Source organism: Panthera tigris, chromosome A2 (genome assembly GCF_018350195.1).
Source record: "Panthera tigris isolate Pti1 chromosome A2, P.tigris_Pti1_mat1.1, whole genome shotgun sequence".
In the NCBI taxonomy this organism is placed as follows: Eukaryota; Metazoa; Chordata; class Mammalia; order Carnivora; family Felidae; genus Panthera; species Panthera tigris.
The window spans coordinates 124,100,519-124,123,666 of record NC_056661.1 but is presented as its reverse complement, the minus strand read 5'-3'; the positions used below and the strand labels follow the sequence as shown (position 1 = coordinate 124,123,666).

The following is a 23,148-nucleotide window of genomic DNA, read 5'->3' as shown; positions in this document are numbered from 1 at the left end:
GTTAGTTTCATGACTGTGTCCTACAGGGCTGAGTGTAAGGTCAGTGCTCAGTATGTGCTTGGATGGATGGACACTGGAGCAGTGTATGACTTCCACACAACTGTAATCATAAATATCATACAAGATGTAGCTGTATCATCTGTCCCAGGAATCACAGAACTTTCTGTACCCCTTACATTTTCATGGTTCATTTTATGGCTATTGTTATTTTTGCGATGTTGAAGATGAATCCTTCAGACACAGGAAGGAGCAAATATATCTTACTTCCCAGGGGAGGAAATGAAGTCTCGGGTTATGATTCAGCCTCAGTTCTCAGGGAGCAGGCAAAGAAACTCTGCTCCCCTGTCACTGAGACTCAGACGCCACCTGTCTTTCACAGCACTCAAGCTCTGAGGCTGCTCAGAGCCCAATTAATTTGCTTAGGTAGGCTGCAAATATCAAGCAAAGATCTGAAAATGTCTAATTTCACTGAGGATGAATCACCAGGCAATGAAGGGAGCACGCAATTTAAAGTGAGACAGGTAGGAACAGACTACAAAGCTTTGGATTCCTGAAGCTGCTTGATTAGACTTGAGGAATGAGACACATTCAGGGGATCTAGAAACCCCTGGGCAGTAGCCATTTCTGCACAGTTGGGAACCTCTCATTCAGGAGTTTGTGCCAACTTCTCCCCATGTCTCACCTCACCTGCTGCTTCAGACGCACTGCCAGGAAATGGTCAACTAGAAGGCTCAGAGGTAGGACTGGGCTTGCTCCAGGGTGTACACCTTGGCCTCTCCCCCACAGCCGCCTCTGCATTTTCACCACCCTCCCAGTAGCCATCTGAGAGACACCTTTGCAAATACAATTGAATTATTATCATCATCACCACCTATCTGCATTCACCTTTTCAAACTGTTTTACCCAGAGCTACAGGAATTCCATGTACGATTACCCAGGATAGCCTTCATTTCTACTACTCAGTTATGAGAAAATATATGGCAAAACTTTTAAAATAGTTACTGTTACAAAAACAAGAAATTATAGAAAGCTACATATAAGTGCGGATGTTAATTCAAGTTTTAAATTTTCTGTAAAGCTTTTCATATCACTTTATATCACTTTCACATATATCACATATCACTTTCATATCACTTTAACAGGGGCCCAGGACACTCTCTTACTAGGGGCTGGTGGGACAAACTGACAGGGGCCTCTTGCTGGAAGAATAGAGAACGCGAATAAGAGGGGAGGTATTCCCACAGCCTGGGTCTTTTGAAGTTGACAGCACGGCTGTGCACAAAGATGGTCCCAAAGTGTTGTGAACCAAGAGTCATTCTGTGAACTCCTGTAGTATATTTGGTGGGGGGGGGGGGGGGGGGGGGGAGTGGGTAAGGGAAGGCATTTGCCCTAAGGGGTTCGAGAACCTTGGTTCTCATATACATACATATATACATATATATGTATATACACACACATACATATATACACATATGTGTACATGCACACATATATACACATATGTACATACACACATACATACATATATACATATATATGTATATACACACATGCATACATATATACATATATATGTACATACACACATGCATACATATATACATATATATGTACATACACACATACATATATATGTTGGTGTAGTAATGATAGACCAGAAGTGGAAAACTGTCCTTGAAATTGTGTTGCTGTGAAAACAAACATACTGGTTTGCTTTCTGTATAATCAATTCCGACAAACATTTATTGAGAAGCTAGTACTAAAGTTCAACATAGTCTGAGGAAGGAAGGAAGGAAGGCTAAGATAAGGAACTCACGGTCTGATGGTGGAGGCATATATGTAAAAAAAAAAAAAAAAAAGTGTGAGCTACTATAATGGAGATTTTGTAGAATTCCAAATAAGGGGCATGTAATAGAACTGGAGGAGACACTAGTCATGGTTGGCCAAAAGGTATATCTTGGAGAAATTAACATGTGAACCGAGTCTGAAAAAATGAGAAGTAGCCAAGGAAAGAGTAGAATGCCTAGCAGTAGTGTAAGTGAAGGAGGACGGTAAAAACTCTCGGGTTAGTAGGACAGATAGGGGCCACTTATGAACATTAAGTGTGGTCACAGAGCAATGGAAGGCTTAATAATGAGAAACTGGACCTGTGTCCTGAAAAGCAACTTTTTTTTAAAAAATGGGGCCAGGTACATTCTAGCTAGATCTTTGTCCTGAGTTAGGAGAACTTACTACCAAGAGGAAAATAAATTCTCCATCTAGAATTGTCTTCACTGTCTGAACTGCCTTTGCCCTATCTCTCAACACCACCATCATGAGTGACAGAAGACAATTTTATCTCCTTCAAATTGGGACTGCACAGGGAAGTGATTCACTGCCTAACATTTATTTCTCACTTTAGCCTCCAGGACGTATTGAATAACTGCATCAGCTCTTTCTACTCTGACAAGAAAGGGTTACTTATTGCTCTGGAGTGTTTTATCATTACTGCCATGGGTTATATTTCATGTTTAATTAACAATGTTAATTTCCCACTGCCTAATTGTTCTCATTTCAATCAGGGTTTGGTAGCATGGGACCACATTTGCATGGGACTGTCTGATTCAGCCTTTTGGTTACTGGTGAACGCTTGAATTCCACCAGCAACAGAAATACCACTGCCCCACATTCATTTCAATGTGAGTCCCTTCTTCTGATTCATTCTTGGCTCACAAGAGGACCTCTCGATTAATCACAAATAGGGTGTATTGGTAGCTTTGGGGCAATTAAACTCTGGGATTCCATCTGAATTCCCATAATATACCACACCACAGATATTAGAAATCATCTGAAAACCCACTGGGCTGCAAGTCCAGGTCGTAATTAATATTTGTTGAACAAACAAATGAAGTTCCTGCTATGTACCAAGAACTGAGATGAGCATTTAAATTGCTATTTGAGCTCCAGACCCTTGAAATATTAAAAAAAAAAAAAACTAACATTTGAGGCCACCTGGGTGACTCAGTCGGTTAAGTGTCCGACTTCAGCTCAGGTCACGATCTCACGGTTTGTGAGTTCGAGCCCCGCGTCAGGCTCTGTGCTGACAGCTGAGTCTGGAGCCTGCTTTGGATTCTGTGTTTCCCTCTCTCACTGCCCCTCCCCTGCTCATGCTCTGTTTCTCTCTCTCTCTCTCTTTCTCAAAAATAAATAAACATTAAATTTTTTTAAAAAGAAACACTAACATTTGGGTAAATTAGGTCCAAATCTCTATAATGTAGTAGGAACTAAAGTAATTACTATGTAATATACCAAAAACTATTCTTCTTGTTGATCCACATAATTTAAAAAAGCCTCCGGGAACTTGTTTTCTGTTCTGGAGGTACTAATAAATGGGGGAAAGTGTCCACGGAACCCTTCCCCTTGGAAGCCCACTGCAGTTCAGACTCTGATATTTTCAATCTGTAGTTTCCAGTCTATCTCACATTCGAGTAGCTAAAAGAAACTGGCAGGACTTAGCAGATGACAAGCAGGGGCAGACATGAGGCCAGGATATGGAGTAGATGAGAATGGGTAATAGAAAGGGGCACGAGAGTCACCCAGTATGAGGATTCCAGGGAGATCATCCTGAACTCCTGGTGACTTCAGTTTCTGGGCACCTACGTTGAGTGGTTGGTCAACAGAGTATAAGTGGCTAATGAGTTACCTTTGCACCCAATTCATACAGCTACTCATCTGCCTTGGTTTCCATTTGTCCTCTAATTCCCTTGTCTGCATTTCTGGGTCTCCTACATGCTATCTGAGTCTTGCAAGCCTTCCCTGCCCAGGGTCACACACTAGTCCCTCCACCTCTTGTCAGTCATTCCGTGGGAACCTATCTGAGGCCTACAGATGTAACTACCTGCTTAGCTGCAAGCATCACTCCTATCTGAACCTCTTGGGTGTTGGTGGAGTTGGCCATATCACCTTGGGTTTATACCCAGGAGCCTCGGTTACCCCAGCAGGGACAAGTCCCCTAGAGACTGGTCCTCTAGCCCGATGCCTGCCCCTGTCTAAACCACCTTCCTACTCTTTAGCATGGAAGTTCAAGAACAATTAGTGGTTCAGCCCATCCCAACAACGATAGAAAAATGATGCAGGATTGGAAAAGTGGGTTTTCAAAGGAACAGATAACTCACAGGCTGCATGCATAATCCAGAAACCACTATCAAAATCTCAGTTGGGGGTTGGAGTGCAGAGAAATTCTAAGGGGAGTGAAAAGAGACAGGAGAAAGAAAGAAATGAAAAGGGAGAATCGCAGCATTGATCCCACTAAATTCCAGAGCCTGGCTGTGGCTCCAAAAGCGCATAACCTTAATTATTTCAAGACCACATCCCTCCCTCATATACATGGGCCATTATTAGAGAGACACGGGCAGCTCCCCAGACCCTTCCACGTGTGAGTCTCAGGGGCCAGTACATTCTCTGGAATCTTTCCCTCTTTTTGGCATACTTTGCTGTCACAAAGGTGTCTTGCTCTCAGATGCCTTTTAGAACCTCCCTTAAGGTTTCTCTGCAGAAAAAGACATTTTCATTTGCTCTTATGGAAATGCAATGTGCAAAATATATTTAAAAGTCTGCATAGAGTATTTTATATGACTATTTTGTTGTTTCTGATAATGAAAGTAATAGGTGTTTGCTGTCGAAAATTTAGTAAAATACTTACCAAAGGCAAAAATCACCTTCCAGAGAGAACTTCTCACTTTCTCATTTTGGTATATTTCCTTCCATGTTTTCTCAGTATGTATCTACGTAGCTTATAAAACTTGGAATATATTATATATACAGTTAATTGTGATTTTTAAAAAGCTTTAGCATTGAATGAAAACAATGATTGATTGTTATAGGTGCATAATACTCCATCCTGTGGTTAGATCATTATTTTACTCTTCTACTACCAGATACATAGTGAATAAAACAACTTAATACATAAACCCATGTCTAAACTTTCTGTGAATATTTCTTTAGTATTCCTATGGCTCAATCCTGTAAGCAGAATTACTAAGTCCAAGTGCAGTGCAATACATCGTTTAGGCTTGCGGTGTATTACCAAATTGCTCTCCAGAAAACATGTCAGTTGCCCTGATTTATTCTCTTAACAGTTTTACAGAACTGTCACATGCTTTACGTAGTATTTTTCTTTAATCTTTGCCAATTTGATATGTCTCATTGTTAAGTTTGTATTGTTCAGACACTAGCAGACAATATTTTTTATATGTTCTTTTAGCTCCGCATTTAATCTAAAATTGTTTTTATTTCTTTTGCCCATTTTTCCATTAGAAATATCTTTTCCTCCTATGTGCTCATTATATATTAAAGGCTTTAATCATGTTATATTCATCACACAATTATGTACTATTATTAGCTATAATAGTAACATATTTAGATCTGTTGCAAATAATTTTCTGTTTTTGTTTCCCTTTAAATTTTTATTTTTAAACTTAGAAAGTTCTTGCTCATCCCAAAATCAGTCTGATAATTACGCTTTTTTCTAGCTATTTTGTAAAAACTTCATTTCAAAATCCAAGTGAAATCGATCTTATAACCTTATGTGATATAAGAATCATCACCCACCCACCTTCTACTTTTATTGCTAAAATATGCATTCTTTCTTACTAATTTTTGTAGTTTCTTTGTAGTATTAAGTTCATTAATGCACAAGAACTTTATGTTTAGGTCAAATTTGTATTATTATTGATGCCAATTACTGTGCTATTTCTGAAATGTTTTTGCTTAATGCAGATGTATATTTATTAAGAGCTGATAGGGAAAAATGCCTCTTCCTCATTAGCATTTATATTAAAAATCTCTTCATTTTTCTCACCTGCTTTTTATAAGCTTTTGAATTATTTTATCAAAATAAAACAATCGCAGTGAAATTTTGGCTAAAATTATTTTAGACATTATAAGGTAATTTGGGAGGAATTGACATCTTCACACAATTTACCCTTCCTATCCTGAAGCCCCACATGTTTTTTCATTTATTCAAATATTTTATATATTTCAAGAATTAATGCTATGTTAAAGTTGACTAATACTTTCCAGTTTATAAGGGATTCTTGTATTTTCACGATCCTTCCACAAGCCAACCAGGAGCTCTGACTTAGATATCTAGAGACTACAATTCTGTCCTGTCTCTACCATTTATTGACTGTGTGACTTTGGGAAGATGGCTTTACCTCTCTGGGCTTCATCTGCCCAAACAGGTCATTCTGTTAGGTTATTCCGCAGGTTCCATGGGGAGAGAACATGATTTGGTAGAGAATTTTCTCAGGTGTGTTCCAGGACCATTGTCTCGATGGCATATTATTAGAGGTAACATCATGATATTCTGTGGTCAGATAAATTTGGGAACTTCTGATTAAGCAAAATTAAACTGCTTTCTTTACTGTAGGACTTCTCAGAAACTTAAATAGGCCACTACATTATATATGGTGATATATAATATGTGCATTTTCCCAGACTTTGTTGGCCACGGTCCACATAATTAGAGTTCTGAGGAACATCTTTGTGGGGTTCTGTTACGGTGCAGAGAGCATGTGCTTCTGAACCAGATCCGATGGGGTTCACATTTTTGGACAACTGATTATTCTGTGAACTTATCTTCTATGAGCCTCACCTTTTCTCTCTGTAAATCAAGGATAATAATGCCTGTTTCAGAGTTACAGGAGCTGCACACACAGTTCTGATCACCAACAGCCCCTGCCTCTCCCAGAGGGAGGATGCTCTTTCCTTTCTCCTTTGATATCAGATCTGACCGCGGACTGACTTTGGCCAATGAATTGTGAGCAGAAGTGATATGTGTCATTTCTGGGTAGCAGCTATAAGAGCCAGGACAGGGTTCACATTTTCTGTCTGTCTTTTAGCCCTGGTATCATGGCAGCCTGTGTTGAGATGGAGCCTCCGTCAGCCTGTGTCCCTGAGTAACTACAATAAGCAGGGGCTCCTTGTTAACCCATAATAAACATGTGGCATGAGCAGGAAATAAACATAATTTTAGTTGTCTGATAATACCTGGTTACTTGCTACCACCGCATAACCTAGTTTAACCTGAGTAATGAAGGAGAAAATGAAATAATTGATGGAGAAAACAAAGTGCTTGGCGGGTAGCATTCAATAAATTATCCTAAGTTTTATCTTGGGCAAGTAGTGTCTGTATTCTTGAATACCTTTTGCATTTTTATCCCAACCTAGGAAAAAAAAAATCCTCAAAAAGAAATAATGCATTGGAAAGAAAATTAAATTTATCCTCAGTTGAAAGAATATCTTCTATTTGCATAGATTGCTATGTGTTGCCAAGGGCAATAGTCCACAATACTAGATGAAAGGAAGGAAACTTGCGTTCGGGCCCTAACAATATTCCATTTCATTTTTTATTAAATTATGAGTTGTGAATAATGGTCCTTGAGCAAAGACTTCGGCTCGATATCTGTACGTGAATAGAATTCTGAGTGCCGTGGGAGACCTCTTATCAGGTGCAGAGTCGGAACACTGCAGGCCTGGGTGAATCAGGGCTCCAGCCCAGCAGAGGAGTTGGGCAATAGCCTTTGGGAGCCAGAAAAAGAAGAATTAAGGGGAGCCCTTTTCCCCCTTGCTGTCAATTCTTCAAGGAGCTCTAACAACTCCTCTAGACCCTGTGATCTTCACTATCTCGGTCCAGGATGCTCAGAGAGTAGGGGATTGTTTATGTTAAGCAAAATGCTCTTTAAAATGCAAATAGCCTTGGAAGGTTAAGGGCGCTGTGGGGAGAGACACCGCTGGGAAAGAACTCCCTTACTCAGAAAGGCTTTTATGCTGATACTTGGAATCAGCTTGTTGGGGAAGAATGTTTTTAGATGGAGGGAGGACTAGGGAAAAGAGGGAGAAAAAAAGTTTTCAAGGCAGAGCATGGAAGGTCAAAGCTGAATGCCTGGGCAGGCAGGTATGAGAGCAGGCAGCAGAGATAGTGAAGGGAAAGATAGCTCTTGACAGTGTGGGAAAGCCTAACTGATTGTTGTTTGTGTCAAGGTTATGCTTCCTTCTTATTCCTCTTCAACAACTTACTTCTATCTGTGGGAGAACTGTCTCTTTCCTTCCAAAAATGAAACATAAATAAGGGAGGAATCCCTGGAAGTTTCTGCTTTATTTACCTTTGGTATTAGGGGAATACCCTGGTAGAGAGTGTGGTGGGTGGGGAATCTGGGTGGGTGGAGAATCTGGGAGTGTGAACAGTGTGGGAGGGTGCAGAATCTGGGGGTGTGAACAGTGTGGGTGGGTAGAGAATTGGGGAGTGTGGAGAGCGTAGGCAAATGGAGAATCTGGGTGAGTAGAGAATCTGAGAGAGTTGGAGAGTGGACAGTATGGGTGGGTGGAGAACCTGTGTGGGTGGGGAATCTGGGTGAGTGGAGAGTAGGGTGAGTAGAGAATCTGGGAGAATAGAGAGTTGGAGAGTGGAGAGTGCAGGTGGGTGGAGAATCTGGGTGGTGGAGAGTCTGGGAGGCTGGTTTTCAAGGGGAAGGTCATCAGCCTTCGCCACTCACCCACTCTCAGTTTGCGGGCACCCTCATAGGAGATTAATGAGTAGAGCTCCTCCATGACTGCCTTCCTCTTTCTCTCCCCCAAAATCCATCTTCCACATGAGAATGGGCTCCTTCCCTTCTTCAGCATCCTGCAGTGAAGTAGTCGTTGCTCTGCTCCCACAGCAGAGCTACATGAGGGGAGAGCAGCTCTGGGAGGTGTTGCGGATTGCACAGTATGGAATTGGTTTCAGGGTCCAGAGCTAATGTCTCACACTCTTCTTGGTCGTTTTAAAGTGTCAGGAAAGGATATGATTCCTCACACTTTAGGAAGAATAGAAACTCCTCTTGCTGAGCTGTCATGAAAAACGACTTAATGTTTTGGGTAGTTTTTTAAGATAATATTTAAAAAGTGCTTTCAGTATTTTTTCATAAAATTGCACAAGTGAATAACACTGTCATTATCCGAAACGTGGAGAATCAGTCTGAAAAATTTAAGCTTTTTTCTTTCAGAAAGGGGAGATACTTTTTCGTAGTTACTCAGATACATACGATCCAGTCTGAATCAATGTTTATAAAACTCTATTCAATGCCTTCGTAATCTGGATAATAGCAGGATGAGAAAAACTGAGCATAGCCAGCCGCTGTACCAACCAAATGTGGAACAAAAGAAATGAAATGTCTATTTGATTCTCTGTGGCCCTTTTTCAAGGCCCTGTCTTCCAAACATGTAGTTTTGCACTTGGTTTTTGTATATATTGGGAAATTGTTCAGCTCGAAAATAAAGAAAGTCCATTTAACGGTGACTTAAACAAATATTTTTTTCATATAATAAGAAATCTGAAGTTAGGTGGCGGCTGTCTTTGACTCATCGAACTTGCGTTGGCTTTTCTCTTGCGGTCACAAAGTGGCTGCCACAGTTCCATGCATTGTGTCAGAATCCAAGGCAGACAGAAGGGAAAAAATAAAATGCCAGCCGTATCTTTCTCCTTTTATCAGAAAAGGAGAAACTTTTTCTCAGAAATCTCACAGGCTTTTTAAATTAAGTTTCCCAAACTGAATTACTTTTAACTGCAAGGGACACTAGGACAGTGAGTACTTGGCTGGGAACGTGAGAAGGGATTTGAGATTAGCTATGGGGTCAACCAAACGGCACTGCCCATTCAACGTCTGTTCCCGAGCACACCTTTGCCTTCTCCAGTTTCATCCAAAGCCTTTCACAAATCTGTTGATGTTCTCCAAAATTAGGAAGCCTCATCATTATTTCTCACCAGCACTAGCTATTACAGACTTAAGATTCATGCTAAGCGGCTAATGGTTGATGTCTACTTGTAAAGTAGAATAAAGAAGACCCTAGAAAAGCATTCGTAGAGCTGTGCCTTGAGTTCTTTGTTGATATTTATACCTATCTTAAGTCCACAATAGAGTCCATTCACTCTTTAAGACTCTCCGAGGGTCTCATCAGGGCCAGCATGATTGCGGACACTGGAGACGCAGGATCAAACAAAGTGAAGTTTTGGTCCTCACGAGCATAGTTTCACACACGGATGTGTGATATAATGTCATAGAAGTTGAAGAAGACTCTTGAGGAGATGACGTGTGAGCAAAGACCCGTGTCAAGTGGGACCTTCATCTTTCTGTCCATTTTGATGCATATTTGCTGCTTTTGGAGACTCATCTATCTTGAACTCTGTACTAATCTTCTGAATTTAGATCCTGTTTTGGGTCTTCCTGGGGCTTCAGCTATACTTCCCTTATGCTGTCACTTGGGGATTTATGATTATTAAATGAAACACATTGGGTTGAAAATTAAACTCACGATGTGAATCTCTAGAGAATAAATTTTTTATTAAGGTATAATTTATACAGAAGAAAATTCGCCCTATGAGTGTACAGTTCTGTGAGTTTTGACAGATGTAACCATCCTCACAATCAGGGTGCGAAATAGTTCCAGCATTCAAAAAGATTCCCCTGTGCTCATTGTAGTGTAGCTTTTGCCCACTCCCCGCCCATGGCAACCACCGATTTGTTTTCTGTCCTTAGAGTTTCATTTTTTTTTTTTAACAATAACATGTAAATTAAATCATGACAGTCTGTAGCATTTTGAGTCTGATTTCCTTTCACTTAGCATAATGCACTTGAAATCCATTGTGTTGTTTTGTAGATCTGTAAGTTTATTCCTTGTTATTGCTAAGTAATATTCCACTGAATGGGTGTATTATAGTTTGTTTATCCATTCTCCAGCTGCAGGATGTTTGGGTTGTTCTGCTTTCCGGCATCTTTAAATGAAGGCAGGGTAATTATTGACATACAGGCTCTTAGGTAGACATGTGTTTCATTTCCCTTGGGTTAATGCCCAGGAGTAGGATTTGGGGGTTAAACATACAATAAATGTATGTTTAACTTCATAAGAAAATGGCAAAAAGTTTTCCAAAATGTCCTTACCATCTTGCCATCAGCAATGTATGATGGTTCTAATGGCTTCCCATCCTTAACAGTGCTTGATACAGTCAGTATATTTTCATTTTCGCCCTTCTAATAAGTATGTGATGGTATTTCACTGTGGTTTTATTTTGTATTTCCCTAATGACTAAGGATGCTCAACATCTTTTCATGTACTTATTTACCATCTGTGTATTTTCTTTGGTGACATGTCTATTCAAAACTTTTGTCACTTTTTTAAACTGAGATTTTTTTCTTCTTATTGAGCTCTAAGAATTTTTTTATATGTTCTGGATAAAAAGTTCCTATTAGATATATATGTTATTTATAGATATTTTCTCCTAATATGTAATTAGTATTCCTTTTTAAAAATTTTTGTTTATTTGTTTTGAGAGAGAGCAAGAGAGCATGAGCGGGGCGGGGCGCAGAGAGAGAGGGAGAGACAGAATCCCAAGCAGGCTTTGCATTGTCAGGGCAGAGCCCGATGTGGAACTTGAACTCACGAACTGCGAGATCATGACGTGAGCTGAAATCAAGAGTCGGACCCTCAACCAACTGAGACACCCAGGGACCCCAGTCATTTAATTCTCTTTATAGCATCTTTCAAGTTATAGAAGTTCTTAATTTTAATAGAGTCATATTTATCAAATTTTTTCTTTTATGGTTTGTGTCTTCAGTGTTGTGTGTAAGAAACTTCTGCCTAATCCACAGTCACAAAGATTTTCTCCAGTCTTTTCTTCTAGGTGTTTTATTTTAGGTTTTAAACTTAGGTAAATGATCCATTTGGGGTTACATCTTAGAAGGTGTAAGCTTTGGGTACGGGTCCACTTTTTACACGTAGCGATCCACTCGTTCCTCGTTCCTGCGCTATTTTTGCTGTTTCCATTGAACTGCTTTTTACCTTGGTCAAAAATTAACTGACCATGTATGTGTGGGCCTATTTCTTTTCCATTTCTGGATGTTTAGCATCCCCTCCATATCTCACTGGAACTTGACAATAAGTCTGTAAACCAGCTAGCATGAGTCCCCTTACTTTATACTTTTTCAGAATTATTATGGCTATTCAATTTCCTTTGCCTTTTCATATACATTTTGGGATCAACTTACGAATTTAAAATTTTTTTTTTTTAACATTTATTTATTTTTGAGACAGAGAGAGACAGAGCATGAACGGGGGAGGGGCAGAGAGAGAGGGAGACACAGAATCGGAAGCAGGCTCCAGGCTCTGGGCCATCGGCCCAGAGCCTGACGGGGGGCTCGAACTCACAGACTGCGAGATCGTGACCTGAGCCGAAGTCGGACGCTCAAACGACTGAGCCTCCCATGCACCCCAACTTACGAATTTTAACCCCATATCATCTTCCTTCTCTGCCTCAGCCTGCATTCTCTGATTCCCTAAACTCTGCATGTGACCCGACATGATGGTCTCTTGCTTCTTTGTCCCCACTATCAGATAAGACAATCCTTGCTTGAGCACTGACACCTCTCGTTAGGGCATCATAACTGATTCTCGGTCCCCAAGGTCCCCTCCCTACAATCTGTCCAGCACTCTGCAGCCTGATTAACCTCTCTCTGATTAGTTTTCACTGTTAACAGTTTTGCTAATAAAACTTTAAAGATCTTCTTGTCTATACAAAATATATATATATATATATATATATATATATATATATTGTTTAGTCTAATGGCCCTCTCGGGTCTTTTTTACCTAACTCTTTCATCTAAACCTGAAGCTTCCCTTCTACTTGTCTTCTACAAGATCTATTTGATTTTCTATGCAGAAATGCTTCTTTTCAATCTGTTTATACAACTCCCTGCCTGCCCTCCCCGTCTTTTCTTCCCTTTTTTTGACTGCAACCTCTTCCTTTATAATTATTGACTAAATGTCTGGTATCTTTCCAAAGGCAAGATACCTGTTTCTTTCATCTCTGTACCCACCCCCACCCCCACCCGCCCAGTGCCTAAGGTAATACTCCATCAAACCAATCCGATTCTCAATTTGGTAGGGCAAAGGGATACATGATATATGGGGAGGGAAAGAATATAGTTGAAAAGATTGTATTCTACATAATTATATGTATGCTTTTGACTTATTGTCAGATATAGTATTTTATTTTAAAATTTAAATTAAATTGAGAAATATTTATGTTTATCTATAGGGATTAAGATCTTAAAAGGCTGAAGTCATTTTAGTAATATTTGTTGAATTAAAGCATTAGTTTACCAGCCCTTCACGACAGTGATACGTCCTTTTTTGGTTCCCTGGTACCTACTATAAGGTCCTCTCCTAAGAAAGCAGCTGTAGTCTCACTGTTCACAGGACAGACAGTTTCTGCTGGCAGTGACTAGAGGCAGCAGACAGCAATCCTGTGTGACTGCTCGACTGAGATTCTAGTAGACAGAGCTGAGTCCATTCACCCCACTCAGCAGGTCCTATTGTCCACAGATGGTGGCCTTTGCCTCTGTACTTTGCGGAAGACCTGTATGGCTGGACTTCTATAATCAGGTGTCAGAACACATCAGTGGAGAGCAGGGATGTGAGTGTTAACATCCGCCTTTCCCAATACCTGCCTGATGTCTCGGGGCTCAGAGATGGATGGTTTGCAGACCTGAGGTGTGGAATCTGAGCTAGCAGCATGAAAAGAAGTACAGTTAGACCTCGCATATTGTCTGCTTCGGGTCTAAAGATTTGCCTACACCCACTTCCCTGTCAGACGGTCTTGTGCTGCTCTCAGGAACTCCCCCAAATTGCAGTACCTTTAAAATTCAAATGCAATGGCATGTGGGATAAAGATTAAGACTCTATCCACTCTTGTATGCTCACATTAATTTACTGAGACATTACAAATAAACTTGTGACACAAACCATTCTTTTTTTAAGTTTATTTATCTTGAGAGAGACAGAGAGTGAGAGAGCAAGTACATGCAAAGGAGGGGCAGAGAGAGAGAGAGGGAGAGAGAATCCCAAGCAGGCTCCACGCTGGAGCCAACATGGGGCTCAGTCCCACAAACCGTGAGATCATGACCCGAGCTGAAATCAAGAGGAAGACACTTAACCAGTTGAGTCACCCAGGTGCCCCGTGGCACCAACTGTTTTTTGATGCGCTCTTTCGTTCACCAAAGTATTTCTTGACCATTTTTCTAATATGTGTCAGACACTATGCTGGGGAAGTAGGATCTAGAGTTGTCCTTCCATGACTGACATCTAGTGGTGTGTGTGTGTGTGTGTGTTTGTGTGTTTGTGTACGTGTGTGTGTTCATGTGCGTATCTTACATCATATGATGTATGAGTTATGAACATATTCAGGTCAGGTCAAAGAATCTGGGTTTCGTCCTGTAGAAGGTGAAGATCAAACCAAACTTTAAGCAGTACACTATGCTCCCCACACGGGGGGTGCTCAATAAAGCTACATTTCCCATGCCCGTCACCTAATTAATTCTTGCCAATGGAATTGAGTCAAAGTCATGTGCCATTTCAGGGCAGAGCAGATGAGGAAAGGTTTGCGTTCTTCCTTGGAAACCACTTTGTTCTAGAAGGCAGAGTTACAAATTGACCTGCTTGCAACTGGGATGTGAGAGATAAAGCAACTTCTGATGTGCTAAACCACAGATATTCAGGACTATTTTTACTATTTTTTACTATTGTAGAACCTATTTTTTTTTTTTTACTATTGTAGAACCTAACCTATCCTGACTAAAATCAGCAGCAGAATCTTGTTTCTTTTTTCTTCTTTCTTTTTTTCTTTCTAATTTCTTAGGAAGTTCACACTTTCACTTTTTCTCAGATTTCGTGCCCACCTTTGGTTAAAAAACAAGAATGCTATTTTAAACTCTCCTAGAGCTGATGGTAAGTCAAAAAAAAATCATGTGAAATTATGTTGTGGACTATAAAGTGCTGACGGGTGTAAAAGATCCATCATTTTTAAGGCAGCCACCAATATTGCCAAAGTTAGGATAAAAAAAAAAAAAAAAGAAAGAAAGAAAGAAAAGACAAGAACCCTGAGGATTACTCCTTAATGATTTCATCCTGACTTTGGGTGGTTTTGGCCCAGAAGATCTTTTTGCCACAGTAGAAGCCTGTCCTTTCTTCTGCTGGATGGGGCATAATTTCCCATCTCTGTAAATAGCCCTTCTTGTACTGGGCCACTAAGCTTGCCTAGATAAAAAGTAGACATTATATCAAGATGATAAAGTAAGAAATGGAATCTTCTTTAAATATCTGACTCTCCATTTTTCATGGTCTAATTGAGAGAAAAGAAACAGCTCAATTCACCACCACTGTTTGAGGACTTAATGCATATTAAAACTATCCTAAAGGGCTTCAACTGCAGTGGTATCTTTTAAAATATTCAAAAGCTTCTTCCATAGAGATAATGGTGGCCCCTCATCTCTCAGAAAGTAGCTTTGGAAAAGAGTGAAACAACTAGTTCCTGGGTATAGAATAGCTAATATTTATTGAACCCTTTAGGCCACTCACTCTTCTGAAAGGCTTCACAAGCATTCCATCACTTAACCTGTCACAGCAGCCCTCTGGAGGACATTTAACTGTTCGTGTCATCTATCTGACATGGAAACCATGGCACAGGTAGAAGCGAGCTGCTCAAAGTCACGCAGCTAGATAGTGCTGGCACATGTACCTGACCCCAGCAGTCTGGCTTTAAAGGCTACGCCTCGATAAAACGATGGGGAAGATTCAAGAGCCTGAGTTTACCTGGGGATGACTAAGCTACTTCTGAAATCAGGTCAACTGAGATGTAGAGAAAAGCTAGATTCAATGATAGAGGAATGAAGTTACATTTCTTGGCCACTTGAGTACATGGCTCCAAACACTCTTACCCACTATATCAACAGGATGACAGGGTGACATTTTGAAGCATAAATGGATGTGCCCCTTCCTACCCCTTTGCTGGATCCTTCCCCAGCCCAGGCTGCCAGAGAGCTGTACCCCATCTGGCCTCAGGGTATTATCTTTACCAATGTAGGCAGAGAGAAACAAGTCAAAGTCAGGCTTTCAAAAAAAATGCCTCATGGAGGTTATCTCAAATACCTTGAAAAGAAATAGCTTTTCCCCTTGCAAGAGAATGTGTCTTTTGAGCGTTCAGAGCTGAGAGCTTGGAATAATGAATTCAGAGGAACGCAGTGCAGTCAGCCTCCCCTCCACAAAGAAAGGCTGACGGAGAAGGCCGGTAAGAGAGGACAACAGTGGTATAGAATGTGAGGAAGGGTAGACACTGATGAGAGGGTATTACATTGCCCCCTCCAAAGACCAGCACAAAACAAGGAAGACATAACACCCTCTGAGTTTGGGAGCACAGGATTAAAAGGGCGCTGAAGTCCACTTACTGTATAGGAACCAGGGAATGGCAGTCTCTGGGGGCTTTCCCAGCTATCATGAGGTAGGAGTGGTACAGATATGATCGTCGCGTGGGTAGAGGCGGCACCAGAGACGACATCACTGTGTTTCCCACCGCCCGGAGCTGGGAGGGGAGGACACAAAAACTGAGCCAGGATTGAGAGAGGGAAAGAGGGAGCTATGAACACCCGTGTGCCTAAAGGAAGTGTGACAGAGGTACCCTGCCTCAGAACGCGGTGTAGCCCCGAGGGCCCGATGGGGATCCAGGCTAGGGTCTGGACCAAGGATGTCCACTTCGGAAGGCCAGAAATGACTTTTCGTCTCCACTGAGGCCGACTTGCCCGGATCCCTCCTCAGGGCGGACCCCCACCCTTACCCCCATCACACACATGTGAACACATCACAGAGACAGCATCCCGAGAGCCGAGACACCTTCCCTGAGTCAGAAAATGGGAAAGCCCTTCGGGGGCGGAGAAACCGCAATTCTGAGTTCGCTTGGCACTGACGAAGATCACGTCTCCTGCCATCGGATGCGTGAGCAATGCGAAGGGAAATTTAGTTGAGCAGGTGTTCCTTTCTCACAAACTAGAGTCCAGAGCTCGGGAATTGCAGGGCGTCCCCGTCCCCGAGGAGCCCGCCAGCAGCAGCTGTGTCTTTCTCAAGGACACAGAGTAAAATTGGAGGAGGCAGAGCTTACCCAGTAGGGGGTGGGGAGTGTAGCGCTGGGTGTGCACAGCAGAAACAGGCAGGAAATAGCAGACCCTTAACAGTTACTTAAGTGAGCAAAACTAGTAGTCGTTTCCTCACCAACAGCCACATGTTCAACTGCACGAATGTACTGAAAATGAACGCACCGAGTGAAACCATACAGGAGGGCAAACACAAACACATGAGGTGAAGGCCAGGCCTTTGTTGTCATCTGCCGGAGATCACACGGGAAGGTCAGGGACCGAGGGCTCCTGGATTCCAGGAAGGGCATCAGTGACAACTGTCCTGGCATCCAAGACGGAAGGTGACAAACAAGTCCCCAACAGGTGGGACAGGACAAGAGGAGGGTTCAGGCCAGCGGGCAAAAAGGAGCTGACATGACAGTCACTGTCATTTGAGGTGAAAATGCTGGTACTTAGTAGGTAGGTCAAGTTCTTTTTTTTTTTTTAATTTTTTTTTTAACGTTTATTTATTTTTGAGAAAGAGAGAGACAGAGCATGAACGGGGGAGGGTCAGAGAGAGAGGGAGACACAGAATCTGAAACAGGTTCTAGGCTCCGAGCTGTCAGCACAGAGCCCGATGCGGGGCTCGAACTCATGGACCACGAGATCATGACCTGAGCCGAAGTCAGCCGCTCAACTGATTGAGTCACCCAGGCGCCCCAGGTAGGTCAAGTTCTTAGAAATGAGTTGTCAACCGAAATACAGTGAAAAGAAGCAAGTCTTCGTAAACTTTTTCAATTGAGCTCTTGCTAAAACCTCGTGTGAGATAAGGACATGAGTTGAAACAGAATTTGCTATTGTTATATTCAAAGAGGAAAGGTGTAGCAAGAATATTAACAATAAGACAGTAGACAAGAGGTTGCACTAACAAAGGGGGGGGGAAACATGTCCAATCACCCTCAAGCACTTAGCGGCAACCATTTACATATAAACAATAGTTAGACTAATGGCATATCATTTGTTAACTACTTACTGAAGGAGATTCAATAAAAGATCGTCATTAGGTAACGTTTAGCAATCTTGATGTTTTTTCCCTCACCTGAGAGTAATAAAAATGAGTTCATCTGCATTATTTCATAATTTTGCCAATTTACTCATTCAGACCGGTTTCTCTCCCAGTTACTTTGAGTTAATTTTCTCATCATTAAGAGATACTGGAAGCATTGCTAGCACCTTCAAGGGCAAAATGAAGAGTTCCATCTTTGCCTTCCACTTGGACAGGTTTATATTCACCTCCTCCGTTCACTTTCTGATTAGCCAGGTCCCATCCTCCTAGGGAATTTCTGGTAGAGTTTAATGCTATCACTGGGAGCTGAAGAGGTGAAACGGATGGGACCCTGAAATTGGAAACTGAAAGGGCGGGCCTACGCCAGCCGACTCCATCTTGTTCTGTGTCCTCCACCTTGAGTGACTATGTCCCCGACATGACCCCTTTTCCGGGAGGGAAAATCGCAGAAACCTCAGACCGCGCCTCCTCCCCTTGAGTAACCTCCCGCTCACAATTCAAACTTCCCGATCAAAACACGCCCAGCGACCTGCGTAACAGGACTCCGACCCTTCCCCAGCCAATCGGCCGAGGCCACAACCCTTCCCCAGCCAATCGGCTGAGGCCACAGCCATTACCTAACCAACTGCCCCTAGACCCCTATAAAACCTTTGTGCTTTTGAAACTCGCTCTCTCTCCCTGGTATCTCACCGCTGCGTCGGTGCAGGTAGGGGATTGAGCTCGAGCTAGCTCAAATAAAGGCTCTTTTGCTTTTGCATCGGATTCGGCTCCCTAGTGGTCTTTGGGGATCACGAATTCTGGGCATAACAGAAACTATGAAAGAAACCGGGGCTTGAGCTGGGAACCTTGAACCCAGGACCACATAGGATTGGCAACATGAAGCCAATGATAGAGGAAGGGGGTGGCGAACTCACCTCTAACCTTCTTGCCTATATCCAAGGACATGGTTACACAGCAGAGTAGGCTAGAGCAGTGGGGAGTGGCAGTAAGACTTTGGGGGTGGAAATGGGAAGAAGGGAAAAGGTCTAAGCCTGTTGAAGGAAAAGCTAACCATACCTACCCAGGGATGTCTTTTCTCCTGCCAAGAGAGCTTTGGAGTTCAGAGGAGAACCTGAAGGCTAAGCAGGAAACTAAGTCAGAAGCCCAGGTGTGTGGACTAAACAGGACTGCTGAGACTAGTAAGGCTGCAACACGGTAAGTACAGTTTCTCGGGCCTAAATCAGTAGTAGGTTCTAGTCTATGGCACCACAACGAATTCCATACCCCATCCACTGGCATCCATAACTTACCTTGGTCATGTTGGCTTAGAAATGAGACAAGGATGATTCGAATGTTCCTGCAGAGAAGGACTTTGGCCAGTACAGAGCGTAGAGACGAGGCAAGGCAGGGGCTGCCATGTGCAGTCATGGTTGATAAGATACCCACTCCCCCAACTCTGTTACGGAGCAAGCAAGCTTTCTATTAGCCAATCTGACAAAATGTGGGCAGTTGACAGAAACAGAATACCACACTTCATTTGTGTAGTAAACATTTATTGAGTATGTCTAGCCTGGTGCTGGTTTCTGGGGAATAGGAAACAGAAATCAAGCATTCCTTTCCCTCAAGGAGCTTAATGACTATTAGATATCTCCTAGGCACGTACTGAAGTAGCAGCTGAAGACAGATTAAGTGGCAAGAAGACAGTTACACTCCTTGGCACGACTGGAACTCAGAGGAGAGATGGGTCAAGGGGGGCTTCGAGGAGGAAGCAATTCAAGAGGAGACTTAAGAGTGGGTAGAATTTATATAAACACAGATGAAGGTGGAAGGCAAGTCCAGGTGGAAAAGAGACACCATAGTGTGTGAGAATTAAAGGAGATACTTCACAGAAGTCCTTTAGAAAGATTCCTGGCACCAAGAAAGCCCACAGCAAATGAAATGCAAGGCTATTCCTGTTACTGTTGGTTCTATTACTTTTACTGCTGATACCATTTGTTTTATTTTTATATTATTTACTGCTTTCGGTAGAGAACGGGGATTAAAAGTACACGTTTGAGAGACAGTAAAGAGGAGCGGTTCTGGCTTTCTTCTTGAGAAGTATGTGAAATCAAAGGACCAATGAATAAGGGTTTGCATCACCATTGTTCCTGTATCGCCAATGTAACAGAACTGCCCTGTTCAGAGAGGACCCTGGGGAAAGGTTACCCTGAAACATTTAAGCTAGGTCCCCACAAACACCAGCACCTGCCTTGTAACTACAAATCACTGTGTTTTAGTCAATGATTGCATGGGTCAAAAGTGAAACGTTCTAAGCTCCCAGACAAACAATTCTTCTCTTTTATCCTCTTTTCCTTGTACACTGGTCCAGGTGTTTGAGGGCAAACATGAAAAGGAAGGAGATTTAAAAGAAAAAAAGTGATATGATTCTCCTTAGTGCCCAGAGATGGTGTTGCTAGGACAGAGTATAAACACTAGTAGAGAACCAGCGGGGGGGGGGGGGGGGTGAGGAGGGGTGGGGGGGGGTTTGTCTGAATATTCAAAATATCCCCTTAGGAGCTATATTCAAAAAATGGCCAATGAGATTTCAGTGGAGACTGAGTATTGCCGTATTGCTAATTATTATCCCTGCTGCAATGGCCATTCTCTCTTCATTCTGTTTACTGTCATGTTTTATAAATATCAGAGAGGCTTCAGAAGCAGTGTCACTGAGAAGGAGCTGTGTCTGTCTCCTGGGTGCACAGAGCCTGCTTCCCCAAGACAGAATCTCTGGGTCTGCAAGCTGATTTCATAAAGGGGATTATTCAGTCAAAGGTAAATGACAACAAACTCCAATTTCAGTTTCTATTTTCTGTCTTGGAGCTGGGCAGCTGGGCAGGGTGTGTGCATGCATTAGGAGGTGGTTCTGAGGGGCTGGACCCATGGAGCCAGCCTAAGTGACTTGTTCAGGCTCTGCTTTGTTATTTTGTCTCTTGGTTTTTGAGGAGCAGGAGGCTGCCTTCCGAGATTGCTCCCTGTTGAAAGTTTTATTTTGAGGGGCGCCTGGGTGGCTCAGTCGGTTAAGCGGCCGACTTCCGCTCAGGTCATGATCTCACGGTTTGTGAGTTCGAGCCCCGCGTTGGGCTCTGTGCTGACAGCTCAGAGCCTGGAGCCTGTTTCGGATTCTGTGTCTCCCTCTCTCTGACCCTCCCCGGTTCATGCTCTGTCTCTCTCTGTCTCAAAAATAAATAAACGTTAAAACAAAATTAAAAAAAAAAAAAAAGAAAGTTTCATTTTGAGTGTTTGCAAAGAAGCAAAGCTCCGGTAGAGAGGTGGATGTTACAGTAATTCTATTTTGTGGGGTAAAAACTAAATCATTTCGGGGCGCCTGGGTGGCTCAGTTGGTTGAGCGTCCGACTTCAGCTCAGGTCACGATCTTGCGGTCCGTGAGTTCGAGCCCCGCGTCAGGCTCTGGGCTGATGGCCCAGAGCCTGGAGCCTGCTTCCGATTCTGTGTCTCCCTCTCTCTCTGCCCCTCCCCCGTTCATGCTCTGTCTCTCTCTGTCTCAAAAATAAATAAATGTTAAAAAAAAAAAAAAACTAAATCATTTCAAGAACACCCAGAGGACTAAAAAAAAAACTGCTAGAATGTTTTTTTTTTTTTTTTTTTTGAAGTATTTTCCTTTTTGGTATAAAAAACCAGTTGGAGACCTGGGAATTACTGCCACCACTTTATGCACATTCAGGCAGCGTGTGAAATACCCTGACAGGCCTGCCTTCTGATACAAGAAGCAGAGAACTGTCGTTTTCCAGATGCCTGATTTCTGACCAATCTTGTTGCAAAAGAGGGAACAGGATTAGGTTAATGAGGATCATTTCCTCAGTATGGCCCTTGGATGCTTTGAAGGTGAAATTCACCAAAGTCGGATTCCTCCTTTGTTCTAGGAGGCAACTTGTTGCAAAGGATGGCACCACAAACTACAATCAAAGAATCTATTTCTCACTGATGTTCAAAGCATAGGTTCAATAAGAGTATGGACCTTCCCTCCTTACTGCTTACGTCTTCGGTTGCACCAGGCACTGTCCTGGGGGATGTGGGCTTTCCACACCTCTGATGTTCCTAGCAGAAAACTCACGGCAATAACCCCTACAAGAAACAGGCAACATTTCAAGCACTACTATAGAATTAATTAAAAGTGCTTTTATCTAAGGGGGGGGAGTAAAATCATCCACTTTGCAGACTTTTAGGCATGAAGTTAACATAAATGTTACTCAAGATTCACATGTTTTCAGCAGCAGCAGCAGCAGAACAAAAGACCAGTATTCAGAAAAAAACTACACTATAGGTCCTTAGACAATATGAAAAACTCTTTGCCTTAGCTCATTGGTTGTTGTTGTTGTTGTTGTTGTTGTTGTTGTTTTTTCCTTTTACTCTTTTCGGTAGGGAAAACAAACTATACCCATTCACAGTATTGGCAATGATAGTTTAATTGGGTCTCTTAAATTCTACTTGTCTCATTTAAAATCCGTTCAGACTGGAAAGCAGGAAACTTACCTTAAAGGAGTAGTAGAAGGAGCCCCACTCCTCCCCTTCCACCACTTCAGTGAAAGTCATCGTTTGGGTGCAGAGGGCTGGGGAAGCATCCGGGGTCTGCGTGGTCCCGCTGGAGCCCTTGGAGTCGGGGCTGCCCTCCGTGAGGTTGGCTGGCATGGTTCGGGTGGAGTTGAGCCTGGCTGTCCTGGCTCCTGCAGCCCAGGAAGAGTCCAGCTCCCCTCTGAGAGCTGGCCAGCAGCTGCAGTTCTGCACCTGCTCTGGCTCCTAAGGCTTCTGGCTGGAGCTCGGCTGAGCAGAGGCACGGAGCCCTCCCAGAGCCCACCTCCCTGAAGAGCTCTGCCTGACACCAGGGAGGATCCTTGTGCTGCTCTCTCCTCAGCAGTTATGATCCAGTAGCCAACACAGCCTCTTCACCCCCAAGTCCCACCCGCCCATGGCGGGGCCTCGACCCAGGGCAGGTCTGAGACACCCCCACCCCCCACTCCGAGCGATCCACGTGGCTCCTGAGACAGGCCTCCCTGCCGGGCTATGCTTTCCTTAACTTCCAGAATGGACTCCCACTTCTGCTCCAGCTTCAACAGTACAGGAACTTGGACTCAACAGCAGACTGATTAATTC

General features: G+C 42.7%; 1 protein-coding gene across 2 annotated transcripts in view; it reads right to left on the bottom strand.

Annotated features, from left to right (window-relative positions):
* Positions 1–22,686, bottom strand: part of NPSR1 (neuropeptide S receptor 1) — a 153,840-nt gene extending 131,154 nt beyond the window's left edge. For both annotated transcript variants that reach the window (XM_007078568.2, XM_015535925.2), the window contains exon 1: positions 22,531–22,686. In XM_007078568.2, coding sequence (XP_007078630.2) covers positions 22,531–22,686 — 156 coding nt within the window. The remainder of the gene's footprint in view (positions 1–22,530) is intronic.
* Positions 22,687–23,148: the final 462 nt, after the last annotated feature.